General features: G+C 38.6%; 1 protein-coding gene across 1 annotated transcript in view; it reads right to left on the reverse strand.

Annotated features, from left to right (window-relative positions):
* Window positions 1-9,902, reverse strand: part of IL1RAPL1 (interleukin 1 receptor accessory protein like 1) — an 88,991-nt gene extending 79,089 nt beyond the window's left edge. The window contains exon 1 of the mRNA XM_036744204.1: window positions 9,734-9,902. Coding sequence (XP_036600099.1) covers window positions 9,734-9,902 — 169 coding nt within the window. The remainder of the gene's footprint in view (window positions 1-9,733) is intronic.
* Between the last annotated feature and the right edge of the window lie 5,710 nt (window positions 9,903-15,612).

Raw genomic sequence — 15,612 nt, forward strand, 5'->3', positions numbered from 1 at the left:
ATATTTGATGGCTAGAATAGAGATTGGGTGGGAAAGACCATGTGTGGCCCGAAAATAGGCCATGGGAGATGTATCCTAGGAACTGTAGAGAGGAATAAGATATGAGAAGACTGGAAAGCTATGAAGGGGGGCCAAGTTACAAAGAATGTAAATGTCAAACAAAGGACTCTATATTTGATCTTGGAGGTGATAGGGAGACAGTGAAGTATATTGAGAGAGAGAGAGAGAGAGAGAGAGAGAGAGAGAGAGAGAGAGAGAGAGAGAGAGTGTGTGTGTGTGTGTGTGTGTGTGTGTGTGTGTGTGTGTGTGTGAATCACTTTGGAAGCTGAGAGAGGATGGATTGAAATGGGAAAAGAATTGCCAAGTAAACTAATTAGAAGGCTATTAAAATAGTCTAAGACAGAGGAATGGCCTGACAGGGATGGGGGGAGAAGGGGAGCTGTATTAGTGGAGAAAATAGGATTTGCAGGATTTTTAAGATTTAAATGATAAATGAAAGTGGGGAGTTGAAGATGGCCTGGAAGTTGTTATCATGGAAGTCTAGGATGATGGTAGTGTCCTCAACTGTAATAAGGCAGTTCATGAGAAGAAAGGGTTTCTTTGGGAATAGGTAATGAGTCTTGTTTTGAATATGGTGAGTTTGAGATGCCTACAGTAATCTAGTTTGAAATACCCAAAAGGCAGTTGATTATTTGGGATTATAGATCAGGAGAATGTCTAAGGCTAGATATATAAATTGGGAGGGACTTCAGTGGAAGAGGGTGCCTCCCTTTCATTTCATCAATGTGGGACTGTCTCAGTATCCCTATCCTAGTCGGGGCTCAGTAGATCAAAATACACTGACTCTTCAAAGTATTGAAATATAGAAACTTTACACATACAATGCAGTATATCTCTTAATTAGATGGTGATAACTGTTTCAGGAGTACCTCTATACCTTGGCCATAACTATTATTAGCTGTTTTCCAAAAATCAAATTCTCAGAATTTACATACCAGGTTAACACTACACACACATATAAATATACATACATATATATCTTCATATATATACACACAAAAATGTATATATATATGTGTGTGTGTGTATATATTTTTAATTTAGTTTTTACTTTGTTAACAGTGCTTTGAATCGACTATATTTTTTTCCTCTGGTTCTCACAGCAGCACATCTGCCACCTGGAATAGCCTGAGGCAACTGTCTTTTTCAGGGAACCTGAAACAAGCCTCCTGGATTAACCCAAAATGATCTCCCTTTCTATTGCATACTTCTCTTTCTTAAAGTGAAGTTTTATGATACCAGTTAGGTTTGTCTCAGCAGTTCTCATTAATTTTCTTCCCCATGTATTTGTCTTTGTGAACGTCTCAAAAATGTAATTCTTTAAAAGCGGCCACATTTATTCTGATAAATAACTAGCATATGGCCAAACAAAATAAACCCAATGTTTTGTCTGTATGATCCCATGTTGGAATAGGTGTCGACAGCTCCCTGGCCAGGGACATTCCTCTACCAGTGATCTCAGCAGCTGCTCTGAAACTTATTCTTCCATAGGCCCTGAGAAGATGTGACTTACCTAGGGTCACACAATCAGTGTGTGGTGGAGGTGGGACTTGAACCTAAGTGTTCTTGACTCAGGGGACCCCTCTCCACCCACTGTACTACCTTGTTTCTCTACCCTCCCCTTTCCTTAGATAAGGAAACTAAGGCAAACAGGATTAAGTGATTTGCCTAGGGTCATACACCTAGTAAGTGTCTGAGGCCAGATTTTAACTCAGGAAGAAGAGTCTTCCTGACTCAAGGCCTGGCACTCTGTTCACTTCATCACCAGATGCTTATGGGTTCCTTATCTGAATAATCTCTTTAAGCAAGTGAAGGAAATTCTGAATTTCTCTTAGATTTTGATGAGAATAAAAATATATTTTTTAACTATAAGTTCAGGGATGCCCCTGAAATGTCATTAAATAATTTACTCCATAAATATAAAATAAATAAAAATTTCCAAAGAAGCATTTCCATAAATAATATAATAAAATGAGCTCACATGAAACTGCAAATATATTATGTATAACTTGCTATTCCTTTTAAATATATAATAAAGTTAGCATGTAAATTTCTTTTTTTCCTTCCCTCCTCCCCTGCCCCAACCCTAGAGATGGCTACCATTAGAGACAAACATATATATCTATATCTATATGTATGTATATGTATATATGTATATATATGTATATATACACACGCACACATATACACACACATACACATATATACACATACGTAAAATTATTCTATACATTCTTCTATTTACCAGTTCTTTCTCTGGATACAGACAGTGTCTTCCTTCATGTGACCTTTGCTGTTAATTTGGATATTTATAATAGACAAAACTACTTATTCTCTCCAAGTTGTTCTTAAAACAATATTGCTGTAATGTTCTCTTGGTTCTATTCATTTCACTCTATTTCATACAAATCTACCCGTGTTTTTCTAAGATTATTGAACTCATTATTTCTTATAGCACAGTAACATTCCATCACAATCATAAACTACAACTCATTCAGTCATTTCCCAATTGACAGGCATCCCTATAATTTTCAGTTCCTTGCCAGCGCAAAGAGAGCTGCTATCAATATTTATATGCGAATTTTGAGACCTCTCCACTCCAAATGGTCATACGGACTATTTGTGCCCAGCCTGTGGTAGACCCTTCCAATCTCATATTGGTCTGATCAGCCACACGCTATACCTTGATCCCAGACATGGTGATGTCATTTTGTCCCTCTGAGAATGAATGACATCAACCACAGTGTGAATGATTAAAATTCCATTTTAACAATGATGTATTTTAAGAGAATATTTATGAGACAAAAGAACATGTTTCAAATAGTGGGATTTCAGGCTCTTCAACAGAGCGAAGGGTTTTAGGCATATAAGGACAACTCTTTAGGAATGATGGGCTCTCAGTGACTCTTGGGCGGCACTGTGAAATCAGCCACTCCTCTACACCAGGAGTAAAGATGCACAATTAGAAGAAATTATCCATTTCTGTTGCATATGTGCATTATGGTAGAGTAAACAAAGCAATATTTATTATTGCTCAGGACTGGACTTACGACTTCACTTGCACTAGGCGAGGGAATCCCTTGTACCTGTATAGGTCAGAACATTCTCTGCAACTTGTGTTAGGCAGGAGTTCTTCACCTGGGATCAATGGATAGATTTCAGGGGCATCCCTGGACTTACAAGTGAAAAGTGGAAGAGAAAAAAGCCACTGAAAACTTTAGTGTGAAACTCAACTATGCCTTACTGGTCCAAGGGCAATATAGATGAAACTGGGAGAAGGATAAGAACAACAGTGCAACAAATAATAGAGCAGGGGCAGCTAGGTGTTGCAATGAGTACAGCACTGGCCCTGGAGTCAGAAGGACCTGAGTTCAAATCTGGCCCCAGACACTTGACACACTAGCTGGGTGGCCTTGGGCAAGTCACTTAACCCCAATCATCTTGCCTTCCCTCCTCCAAAAAAAACCCCAACAAATAATGGAATAGATCTGCAGCTTTGTCTAGAGCCATTTTCATCATCATTGACAGCAGAACCACCTTATCTGGGCTCTAGTACCCAAGGAAGTAACATGCACTATAAGTTAATGGAAATAGCACTAAAGCAGATGAAGATGGGAAAAGCACCTGGACCAGACCAAGTACACTTAAAGGAGAGGGTGTTTCATTGATCCAATCATAGAATAAAAGACCAGATAATGAGGTCTTAACAGGCAGGCTTTTGCAAAGGATTTTCTACATTTTGCATGTTCACAATCATGTTATTAACCAAAAATATAGATAGGGAATACAAGATCAATCTGCATTTTTGTTTGCTGATTGCAGGAAAGCATTTGGTTAGAGAGAAAGGCATCTTAAAATGGTCACCTCCAAAAATAACCTTATATGTAAACCTTAAGATGATATATGATTCCTTGAGGAATTGAAGTACACAGATTATTTTGTTCAATTTTACTTTGGTTCCCAATATCAAGTGAGGTTTAAAACAGAGAGACATATTTTCATTGAAGATATTTAATATTTTTAAACTCCTTTATTTTACACTCCATTTAAACTTATTAATTTAAAGATAACATAAACTATATGTTGTCTTCCTCTCTAGGCTGCACTCTTAATTCTAGGGACCTTCTGTCACAGACGCCTCTTTACCTTGGCAGTTCACTTTCTCTCTGGACTTCTTCACATGTTAGAAATACTCTCCTATATAGCCTGGAAAGACTTACATGAACTGATGCTGAGTGAAGTGAGCAGAACCAGGAGAACATTATAAACAGCAACAGCAACATTGTACAACGATTAACTATGATAGACTCAGCTCTTCTCAGCAATACAATGACCCAAGGCAATTCCAAAAGACGCACGATGGAAAATGCTAACCACATCCAGAGAAAGAACTACAGAGTCTCAGTGCAGATAGAAGCATATTATTTTCACTTTCTTTGGATTTTTTGTGTTTTTTTTTCCTTTTGTTGTTTCTTCTTTCACAACCTGACTAATGTGGAAATACGATCTACATGATTGCACATGTATAACCTATATCTTTGCTCTGCTACTTACTATTTGTGTGATTTAACATCTTGGGGCATCTATTATCTATATCGGATTGCTTGCCATCTTGGGGAGGGGGGCGGGGAAAGAGGGAGGACTCAAAATCTTATAAAAATGAATGCTGAAAATTTTCTTTACATGTAATTGGAAAAAATAAAATACTGTTTACATTAAAAGAAATACTCTCCTACCCTTCAGCCTAACCCTCTGATAGGGATCCCAGGACCTCTGCATCTTGTTTTCTTACCAGGCTACTCCTGACTCTCTGGACTTTCTCTATGATACCTCAGTGCCAGATACCTTTGTTGTTCCTCCTTTCTTTTCCGCTTCCTTTCATGTGTCATTATCCCCCATTAGAATGTCCCTGAGGGCAGGAGCTGCCTTTCTTGCTGCATAAAAGCAACACCTGCAAGTGTATTCCCAATATTTAGCCTAATGCCTGGCACATGGTAAATGCTTGATAAATGCTTATTGACTTAACTTCATATTTCAGTTTTACAGTAGTGCTCAATGAATGGTTGATGAATGAATGATCAAATGTTATCTAAAACTGACAGTAGTATATTGTCCTAACAATGTTCATAAAAAGAACTATGGAAACAGAAAAAATGCTAGATTTTTCTTCAATAATTTTGGGGTGAAAAGGTTGCACTTTGCTCTAAGGCTTTTTTTGGGTCTTCCTACCTTCTAAAACAGGTAGGGCCAGAGGGACTCCCTTCTGTGTTTCCAATTCAAATGCATCTGCCAAACAATTAACACCTTGAATGATGGATTAATGAGCTATTAATTGGTTGGCAGACGCATAGGTACCAGAAACGCAGAAGTGAATCCCTCTGGCCATGCCTGTTCATGGAAAGCAAGAAGTTATATCAAGATGGAAAGAAACTGCATTTGGAAAAAAAATGTCAATATCTAAGAAGTGAAATCAATGCTGTTAGCTGCTACGAGAATCTTGTAATTGAGACATCTCCCCAAGTATTTTCTATCTTCATTCTTAATTATAAATAATGACATTGTCTTTAAATAAATGTCATCTTATCTTTATACAATTGAAATAACACATTCTAAGAAAATTTTGATGAAAAATTAAATATTTATAATATGAATTTGGCACATATATACATATATATATTTGTATGTGTATGTGTATCTACATCTCATCTTCCCCATTAGACTATACATTCTTTGAGGGCAGGAATTCTGCATCCCACTTTTGTATTTGGAAGAATATAATACAATGTTTTCTGTTATATAATAATCCCTTTATAAAGGTTTTTTTTCTTTTTTAAAAAACAGAGTAGAATACCAGAAAGAAGAAACAGATAATGGAGTCAGAGGACCTGGGTTCAATTTCTGCTCTGCTACTTAATATTTGTGTGATTTGAGCTAATTTGTTTAATATTTTGGGGCATTTATCATATTATCTATAAAACAAGGCTGTATGTCTCTTGTGAGGCTTATGAGGATTAACTCACAATCACTCTGAATGATTACTGCCTCTCTTAGAAAACTATTTCAGAAAAGCCATGGCTGCTTCCTTTCACTACCTACCCCCAGGCCATGTCCTCCATGACCTCCTCACCAAAGACCTCTCATTCTCTCTTTCCAGTCTTAGAAGCATGGACTATGATCAAAGCAAAACTTTCAATGCTCCTGAAAGAAGTGTGTCAGTCATACTCCCCCTATGACCCCATTCAATATCACTGTAACTTTTCCCTGGCCACCATTCTTTTTTTTTTTTAATTTCTGTTATTTCTTCCGTTAGAATGAAAACTCATTGAGGTCAGGGATTGTCTTTACTTTTATCTCTTGTATCCCCATTGCTTTTTGTAGTGCTAGGCACACAGTAATCATCTCTCAATAAATGCTTCTTTATTCATTCATTCAGATAATACATGCATATGTGTGTTTATATATAATGTAGTGTTTTTAAAACTTTAAAGCACTATAAAAACACAAGTTCCTATTGTCATCATTGTAATATATTCATTTGAGGTCCTTTTCTAGCTCTAAAATTCCATGATCTTGTCAATTAGAATGAAATAGTATATATAATTATAAAAGGGATAAAAAGCAAAAATAAAACATTGCAAAAATAAAACAATCTGGAATAATATAATTCTTACTGGATATACCACCTAAAACTAACCAGGGCAAAAAAACCACATAGTATTTTATTTAAAAACCTTCATTACAAGGGGAGCTAGGTTGCGCAGTGAGTAGAGCACCAGCCCTGGAGTCAGGAGGACCTGAGTTCAAATCCAGCCTCAGACACTCGACACAATTACTAGCTGTGTGACCTTGGGCAAGTCACTTAACCCCAATTGCCCTGCCTTCCCCCCAAAAAAACCCCCCAAAACCCCTTCATTACTAAGTTTCTCCCACCCTTGCACATAGCACAATTATCTTGCTTGCTCCATAAGCACAGAATCCGAAGGTCTTTCCATTTGTCTGCCGCCCTGCTGAGAACTCTTGTGATTTCTCCCTTCAGTCTTCTCCTGTCTGCTCCATGACTACATTGGCTGCCTGGCCCCCTTGAGATGACTCCACCTTGAGGTGGATTGAATGATTGGTGAATCCTTGCATGAAGCTTCTATGTCATTTGAGGGCTCAGTCACATTGCGGCCTGAACACTTTGATCTCTCTATGGCCTGCTCCACCAGCAAGTCTGCTCTGCCTTCACCCTGGCTGTCTGGTATCTGGGGAGTCTCCCTCCTTCCTCTACCCTTTTCACTTCCTTTTATGTCTTGTCTTCCTCTATTACTCCCTGAGTAGGAATTCTCTTGTTTTTATATCCCCAGTGCTTATCTCAGTGTTTGTCCATCCATCCATCCATTCATCCATTCATCCATCCATCCATCCATCTATCCATCCATCCATCCATCCATCTATCCCTTCATCCATCCATCCATCTATCCCTTCATCCATCCATCCATCCACCCATCCATCCATTCATCATCTATCTGTCTTGTCTGTCTATCTGTCTGTCTGTCTACATTTATCCATCTACCTACCCTACGCCAAGGCCATCATTGAAGCCAGGATCGACTTACTCAATGTATCAAATAGAATCCCTATTCACAGATTTTCCAAGACTCTTTAGTTCCTTCCACAACTCTATGGGAACTCCAGAGGTAACATACAGTGGAAAGATCAAATGGGTTTGGAGTCTGAAGACCTGGGTTCCCATCCATCCTGTGTTACTTACTCCCTGTGTGATCTCTGGCAGGTTATTTAACCTCTCTGAGCCTCATTTAACTTACCCGTAAAATGGGAATTGGCCTCCAAGGCCCCTATGACCCTATTATACCTCAATACCAATCAGTGACAAGGAAAACACAAAATGAGAGTGAAGTCCTCTGGCCTGTATAGAAATTCTTTCCATTGTGATACTCCACAGATAAAGGCATGCTATATTCTTAAAGAGATAGTCTTTTTCAATAAGGTGCCTGGTGCATGCAGTAACGCCCTGGAGAAGAGGTATAGCAACTTGGCTCTAATAGAGAGGTCCAGGGCATATGTGCTACACAGAACTTTCCTATGTCCCGGAGAATTTTTGTGGGAGGTGAGAAGTGACTCCTGTTATTATAATAGGAAACACTGGGTAGTTGAATGCCAGCAAGGCAGAGCTTAAAAACAGCTGTTCTTCCAAAAAAAATGAACAGTTCTGTTCAATTAATACTAAATGCAAGCTAGATAACATGATTGAACATTACTAGTTTGCCTCTTCATTATTTGTAAACAGGGAGTTGAAAGTGAAAGAGACAGAGACCGTAGAGGGGAAAGTACACAGAAAAAAAATGAGGGGTGGGGTTGGGGGTGGGGTGGAAGAAGGCATCCCAGCAAGGGGAAATTAAGCTAAATGGGGGAAAAGCATTCTGGTTTTGTTTTAATAAACTTTCCAGTATGCAATAAAGACAACATAAATCTGATCTCTTTTTTTTTCATCTGGGCCAAAACATGAACCAAAAATAAGCAGTGGTAGGTGTGTGGGGCTGGGCTGCCTTGTTGGTTATACTGCCCTCACTCATATTCCACTTCTCTATCTTGAAACGCTGTCCTATTTGAGTGACCAATTTTGGTGACGTTCCCAAAAGCTCACTGACAAAACAATGGTGTATCTGAACTAAAGGTTTCTAGAACCAAAATCCAAGAAGCCAAATCTAAGTGATTATGTTCACCTTCATTTTAATAGAAAAAAATCTAATATTTCATTTTGGGCACAATAAAAAGCATTCATTCTTTGCCCAGTTACAAATGACTGTGTCAACATCAGTGATACACACTCCCAATCATGCTTGTCTATCAGACTGCCACCCAATATCCCAACTTAATTGTATGTCCATGTGAAGAGGCAGGGGATAATGGGAAACAGTATTTAATGATGGCATTTCACTACAAGCAAACCCTCTGAGGTGTTATCAGTAGCTACTCTGAATTAATGTAAAATTCTCAGTTCACCCTTGCGTGCAGTTAAGAGTCTTTTATAATAAATGGTATCAATACTACACTCTTTCTTTGTACTCAGCTCTTTCTTTTTTTTAAACCATTCCCTACTATAGAAGCTGCAGGAATAATTAACTGGCCAAAACTTTCCCATAGAACGACTGGCAAATTTTTTTGCCCAAAGACTTTTAATTTGATCTGAAATTATTCTTTACTAACATTATGCGATAGGCTCTCCTTTACTCTGTAGTGGACAACGGACCTCTTCTTAAAATCATTACCTCTCAATCGCTATGATGAACAACTCGATAGCCCAAGGCTTAGATTATAACTGTGCTTTAAAGTAGTTGATTCCATTAAATAATTTTTCTTGAAGTTACCTATATCTTGTAGAGTCGAGAAGAACTCTATGGATGTCTTTTTCGTTGTTCAAAATGAATTTCACATGAAGTTCATATCAATTCTTAACTTAATTAAAGGCAAAGTTCTAATTAAAGAATCAATTTTCATAGAAATCATAGTATTTTAGAGCTGGAAGGGACCTTAGCAATCATGTAGTCCAACCCCTTTGTCTTAATGAAGAAGAAATTGACTCATGATGCGAATTGCCTTGCCTGAGGTTAGACAGCTGATAAGTGGCAGAGCTGGGAATTAGAACCATATTTTCTGGCTCTGAAGCTACTTCTTGTCCACCTGTTGATTGAGGTAGCCAGTGGAAGAGGAGCAGGAGTGCCGGACCCGTGGTCAGGATGATCTGGCTTCAGCCATTTACCAGCTGCAGGACCCTGGGGAAGTCGAATAGCCAGTTTGTCTCCATATCCTTGACTATAAAATGGAGGTGATATTAGCATTTACCTGGCAGGGTGGTTGTGAGAATCAAACGCGGGGAATATTTGTTTTAAAAATGGCTTAGCACAGCACCTGGCATGTAGTAGGCGCTGTGCCCTTCCCTCCTCCCCATCTCCACGACAGGTTTTCTAGATAACCGATCGTATTGAGAAACATTCTTATTTGGATCAAATCCATTATAATGTTCTGCCAAATGCTGTTTGTCCTTCATTTTGAAGAGGACCAATGACTTCACGGGGTGATGTCCTGACTCATGTGTGAACTGGATTTAAGTTAGACAGAGCTGCACAAAGTCATCAGCCTCACTGTCTCTTCCAGTCATTGAAGTGTAGCAGAAAGAAGAAAGTCAGGATGACTGGTGGTGGCCTGGGATATAGTGAATGACCTTGGCACCTTGAATGTCTTACCAAACTCTACGTGTTCCGCAGTACCTGCTCTGACTGCCTTCTTGGCTACTGATACAAACTGTTCTCATCTACCCGTTCTGCTAGGTGGAAGTCTCCACACACTTGGAGTACATATGCCTCTAATTCACTGATGGATTTGAGGCCTGTCAGTTACCCTTAACCTGGTTTAGCGCCTTTGCCGAAATGGTTTTTACCAGGGTGTGGCCACTATGTATGCTACAGCTTCTTGGAGCCACGCGTGACAGATGGGTGAAGATGGACACTAAAGGTGGATGAGGTGCCCTAAAAAGGGCTTGGCACTCTTTTGGGAGGAATGGAAGTTTTTCATTCTACCTTTGAAGATAAAGTTCAAAAAACAGGTAGACCTGGGCAACATAAAAAGGACAAATTTATAAAATATCTACTAATAGTATTTCTTTCTCAGTAACAAGTTTAATTAGAGTACAGTGGGCCTTGACTCTTTGAAGTAAAGGGAAGGGTGTTTCTTATCCTAAAAGGACATTAAGGTCAGAGAGGGGAAATCAGAACAATTATAATAAGTTTTACAGAAGGCTAAATATGCCCTGAGATCTAAAATTTACATTAATGACATGAAACTAGAATTAAAAACACCTATAATAACCGATGGTAAAAGTCTGAACTTTTAAACCTCATGTTTTATTTTTATTTTTGGTTTTATAGTTTTAATAATGGACTCATTATACGTCACATAATTACACTAAAAGCATCTTTATTCTACAAATGTGTGTAGGCTTCTAGTATTTCTTAGGTGTTCCCTAAATCACTGGAGAAATGCATCATTATCTTATTTTTTAAAATTTTGATTTTTTTTTTAGCTTTTCAGTGATTAGCATAGGACTAAGTACATAGTAACAGCTCAACAAATACGGAATTGAATTAATTTTAGCAGCATCATAATCATCATTTTTAAATTATTTAAGTGGAATATTTGGGAAGTATTATTTAGGCATTCCTTCTCCCTCCCTAACTCCCCAACCCCACCCCAAATAGTCACATTTCCAGGGTCAGGTGAACATGATCCTTTCTTTTAAAACTTATCTCTGGCGTTATGCATCTCATAATGCATTTCAGGATTACTATTCAGTCACCTGTGCTCAGATACCTGGAGTGGACGTTACATAAGTTCATAGATTTAGAGCTGTTACAGATCTTAAAAGTCATCTTATTTAAGCCCCCACAGGTGAGCAAACTGAAACATGGCAAATTTAAGTGATTTGCTCAAGGTCACTAATATGTATGAGGCAGAACAAAAATGTTCTAAAAGTTTGAACTGAAAGCCAGTGCTTAAAGATAATCATTTTGTTGCTAATAAACAACTTCTAACATATAGTAAAATTAATAAGTCTTATTCAAGGCTATTTACTTATTTATTTATTTAAGAGCATTTTAAAATTAATTGAAAATATTAGTCTTATTCTCTACTTTCAGTTGCCAATGCCTAGTTCGGAAATGTCCATCCAATTTGTGGTGAAATTGGAAGAGGATTTAATTCATCTGTTGCTGAAGTTCTATCCCTTTTTCTGCTTTTCATTCATTTCACTGATGGAAGTATGCGATTGCTTTGCTATTCATGTTATATTAACCTCTTAATATGCAAATTCTATTCTGGACAATAAAGCAATTATGGCCTTAAAATATGCTTACTGTAGAATTTAGTCATTAATCCTTTGGCACAAGAAGAGCCTTTTTAAAATGCATGATAAGAAAATTTAAAAATAAGCAATATTTGTACAATAATTGATTTTCCCTCACACACAATACATGAAGCTCTGCATTCAAACAGTTTGGGAATATCTGTAATGAATGTCACACTAGACATGAATCATCATTTTGCATGGTAGTGAATTCCCTTTTACCACCCAGCTCAATAAGAAGAATTTCCTTAAGTGAATGGCAAGAGATACAAATTTAATGCCAATTTTCATCTCTAATTGGTAAAACTGAAGTCAATTTCCCCCTCTGTAAAATGGGTAGAAGTTTTTTTCTATAATGAGATTTGGAGGTGGAGCAATTTAGAAATTACTCAGTGTACCTTCCTTATTTTACAGATGAGGGACTGAGGTGCAGAAAGATTATATTGTAACAATGCACACAAGTGCTGCTGAGACCGTGGAGGCTAGGCTAATTGTCCTCTCCCTGTAAAGGAACCTTATCTTTGAAACCATTAGTCAGTGCAGATTGAGTTCAATCCTGTGGAAGCTTAGTCTCTAAATCAGGAGACTCTCTCCAACCCCTGACATTACTGACTCTGGTTAGAGTACATCTCATGGAACACGTTTGGAGTTGGGCCCTTTCCAGTGCCACATGTGCTGCCTTGGCAGCTGGGCCCAATCTCATGATACATTTGCCTTGGCCCTTTCTTTTGTGCTACATGTTCTGGATCAAGACTGAAATACTGGGCACTTTGAGATGAAGCCTCAATCCCTTGGCTCCCATGGTGGCCGTAGGGGAAGGGGACTATATCAAGAGGATGGACAGTTAGGAGATCCTTTTGAGGAAAACAAGCACTCTAGCACAGCTGTGGCTAGCAGCTGCCCTACATGTTGGTACACATAACTTGTACATGCAATAGGTAGCATTGTCAGACTTCAGACCTAAGTACTCTGGGCTCAAAATACATTCTACTATACCCTCACTTTCTTCTAACTTAGTATTATTGCAAAGAAATTATTAGTAATTGCACTTATATTTCTGAAATTAAACTGGTAGGTGAAAATACCTGAATAATGAGGCTAGTGGTTGGGATGGGAACCTATTGTCCAAGAACCTAGACGTATATCCATCAATCAACAAGCATTTATCAAGCACCTACTATATACTTGGCATTGTGCTAATCTCTGACGATACAGACGGAAAAAAAGAAATAATCCGTGGTCTGGAGGAGTTTATAAACAAGTGAAACCCTAAGGACTGAAAGAGACAGTGGGAATGGACTCAGGCTTTGCTCTGAATTCTATTTCTCAGAAGGAGTAGACCATGGTTCCCTTGGGGAGATTCAATTCTTATTTTATAGCCTAGATTTGGTAGCTATGTGACTATGGCAACAGGATCTAGGGCAGACTCGTAGTAAGATCGTTGAGAAGGGAGAGCTGAGATAAAATGGGAATTGGGGGATTTGCCCTTGAGTCTGGGAACTGGAGTAAGAACAGCTGCCCTCTGGTGGGAAGCGCGGGGCAGGCACGAATGTCAATTCCAGGTACAACAAAGCAGCAGCTTCCCAGGTCCAATTGTCCACTATCTCCACCCTCCAGAGTATGTTCGTCCCTCCCTTCCCAGCCCTGACCCAGGTCTCCAGACTGTTCTGTGTAAAGATAACCAGGCAGAGTGAGGTGCTACAGCTAGTCAGCCAACAACTGCTTAGGAAACACCATGTGCCAGACCCTAGCACTGAGGATAAAGAAAGACAAAAACTGTGTCTCTATCCTCAAGCAGCATACCTTTAATGGAGGAACAGAACATGAAAACAATTACATAAATATAACACATGTACATTATAGATGGACGTTAATCTCAGAAAGAAGTTATTGGGAGAAGAGGAAGGCTAGGAAAAGCCTCTTACAGACTCAGTTCATCCTCAGGCTGATGCTGATGAAACATGTTAGTGGAATGAGTGAGAGTAAGTCTGGGAAAGGTTAGAGACCTCATTCTCTCTCTTTCTCTCTCTCTCTCTCTCGCCCCCTCCACACACACACACACACACACACACACACACACACACACACACTCTATATTTACTTTTGCTACATCCCCTCAGGGAACATTCGGGGCCACTAGAATGACATTTTCTCATTATGTTAATTTATAGATTTCTTTATCTCACCAAGTTTATCTGAATAAAGACTGAACTCTCAAAGATGTTGAAGACCAGAACATGACTAGGTCCATTCGGAGGTTTTTGATTGTACAAGGTTAATTACACTTGCACAGCAAATACTGATATACAGGACAGATTTCAGAACTTTCTCAAATACAGGTAAGGCTCAGGTTAGGAAACCATATTGCTGCATAAAGAAATCTCTGGGTTCCCATTATAAATTCAGAGGTGATCACAATATGCTGCTAATAACCATTTCTTATTTCCATGGAACAGCTGAGGCTCCCAAGACTCTCTTAGCCTAGACTACGGTATGCAGAGAGGATGTAACATTATGTGGCGCAGAATAGGGGAATGTGTAGAACCCTTAGGGTTCCTCTGAAGCATATGTACAGGACAGAAGAGGCAAGAGGAGCTGCAAATGAAATCTTGAAATAGGCCAGAACAGAAAGAGAACCAGAACAAGTTCACTACAATGATTATATGCCTTTATAATGATCAAATTTACTTCTCTTGCTCTGTTTAAAAATATGTAATAAAATTTTTCTCTTGGGCTTGGACTTTATATGTCAAGTTTCAGCCTGCAGCTAATTTTTATGGCTGCATTGCAAACCCCTGAAAGCAGCATTTAGTGGGAAAGTGCTGACAGCTCCATACTTGAGCAGGGCTAATGATGAGAACATGAGCATAAGGCTGTGCTTGGTAGCCAATGAATTTCCTCGTCCTAATAGGATGAACATTATAAAACAGTGAATATAATCAGCTTCATTAGGACAGGGAGACAAGGAACAGGAGTGTTACGCTTCAGGTTCAGCACGTGGCACTTCTACTAAGCACGCATGTTTAGAAGTATTTAGTAAAGAAATAATGACAAGTAAAAAGATAAATACTTTGGAGAATGACTATGTGAATCAGCCCTTCTGAAAATTCCATCCAACTCACCTTTTTCCCCCTTATAAAAATTGCTAGTCTTCCATACTATTAAAAAAATTCAGCATAGACAGCTGGAACACTGTGAAAGGTTTGCTGACATGAGTTTATTTTCTTTTTCCCTCCCATCCCTCCAATCCCTATTGCTCAAAGCTACTACAGTTGGCAGAACCACTTAAAAAAGTATCTGGTCCTTACTTCAGGATAACAAAAACTACTCAAGCAACACAGTCAAATTCACCTATAGATGTGGCATGTATACTTCTTTCGAATTTAAGTTCCATGAGGGCAGAAATCAATTCATTTTTCTCTTAGTATAATCTCTGTGCCAAGAACAGAGTCTGGCATGAGCAAGAACTTAATAACTATTTTGTTGAAAGACTGGTTCTCTTAATTTTAAAGTTGAAATTCACTGAATTAAACTATTCCTGAAGAATATATGATGAGTAACAATGGTCAGCTATTGAAATAACAAGGCATAGAAAGAACCTTGAACAGGGAAAGTGGAGATGCAGCTTCTAACCTCACTGCCCTCAGTAA

Source organism: Trichosurus vulpecula, chromosome 2 (genome assembly GCF_011100635.1).
Source record: "Trichosurus vulpecula isolate mTriVul1 chromosome 2, mTriVul1.pri, whole genome shotgun sequence".
NCBI lineage: Eukaryota > Metazoa > Chordata > Mammalia > Diprotodontia > Phalangeridae > Trichosurus > Trichosurus vulpecula.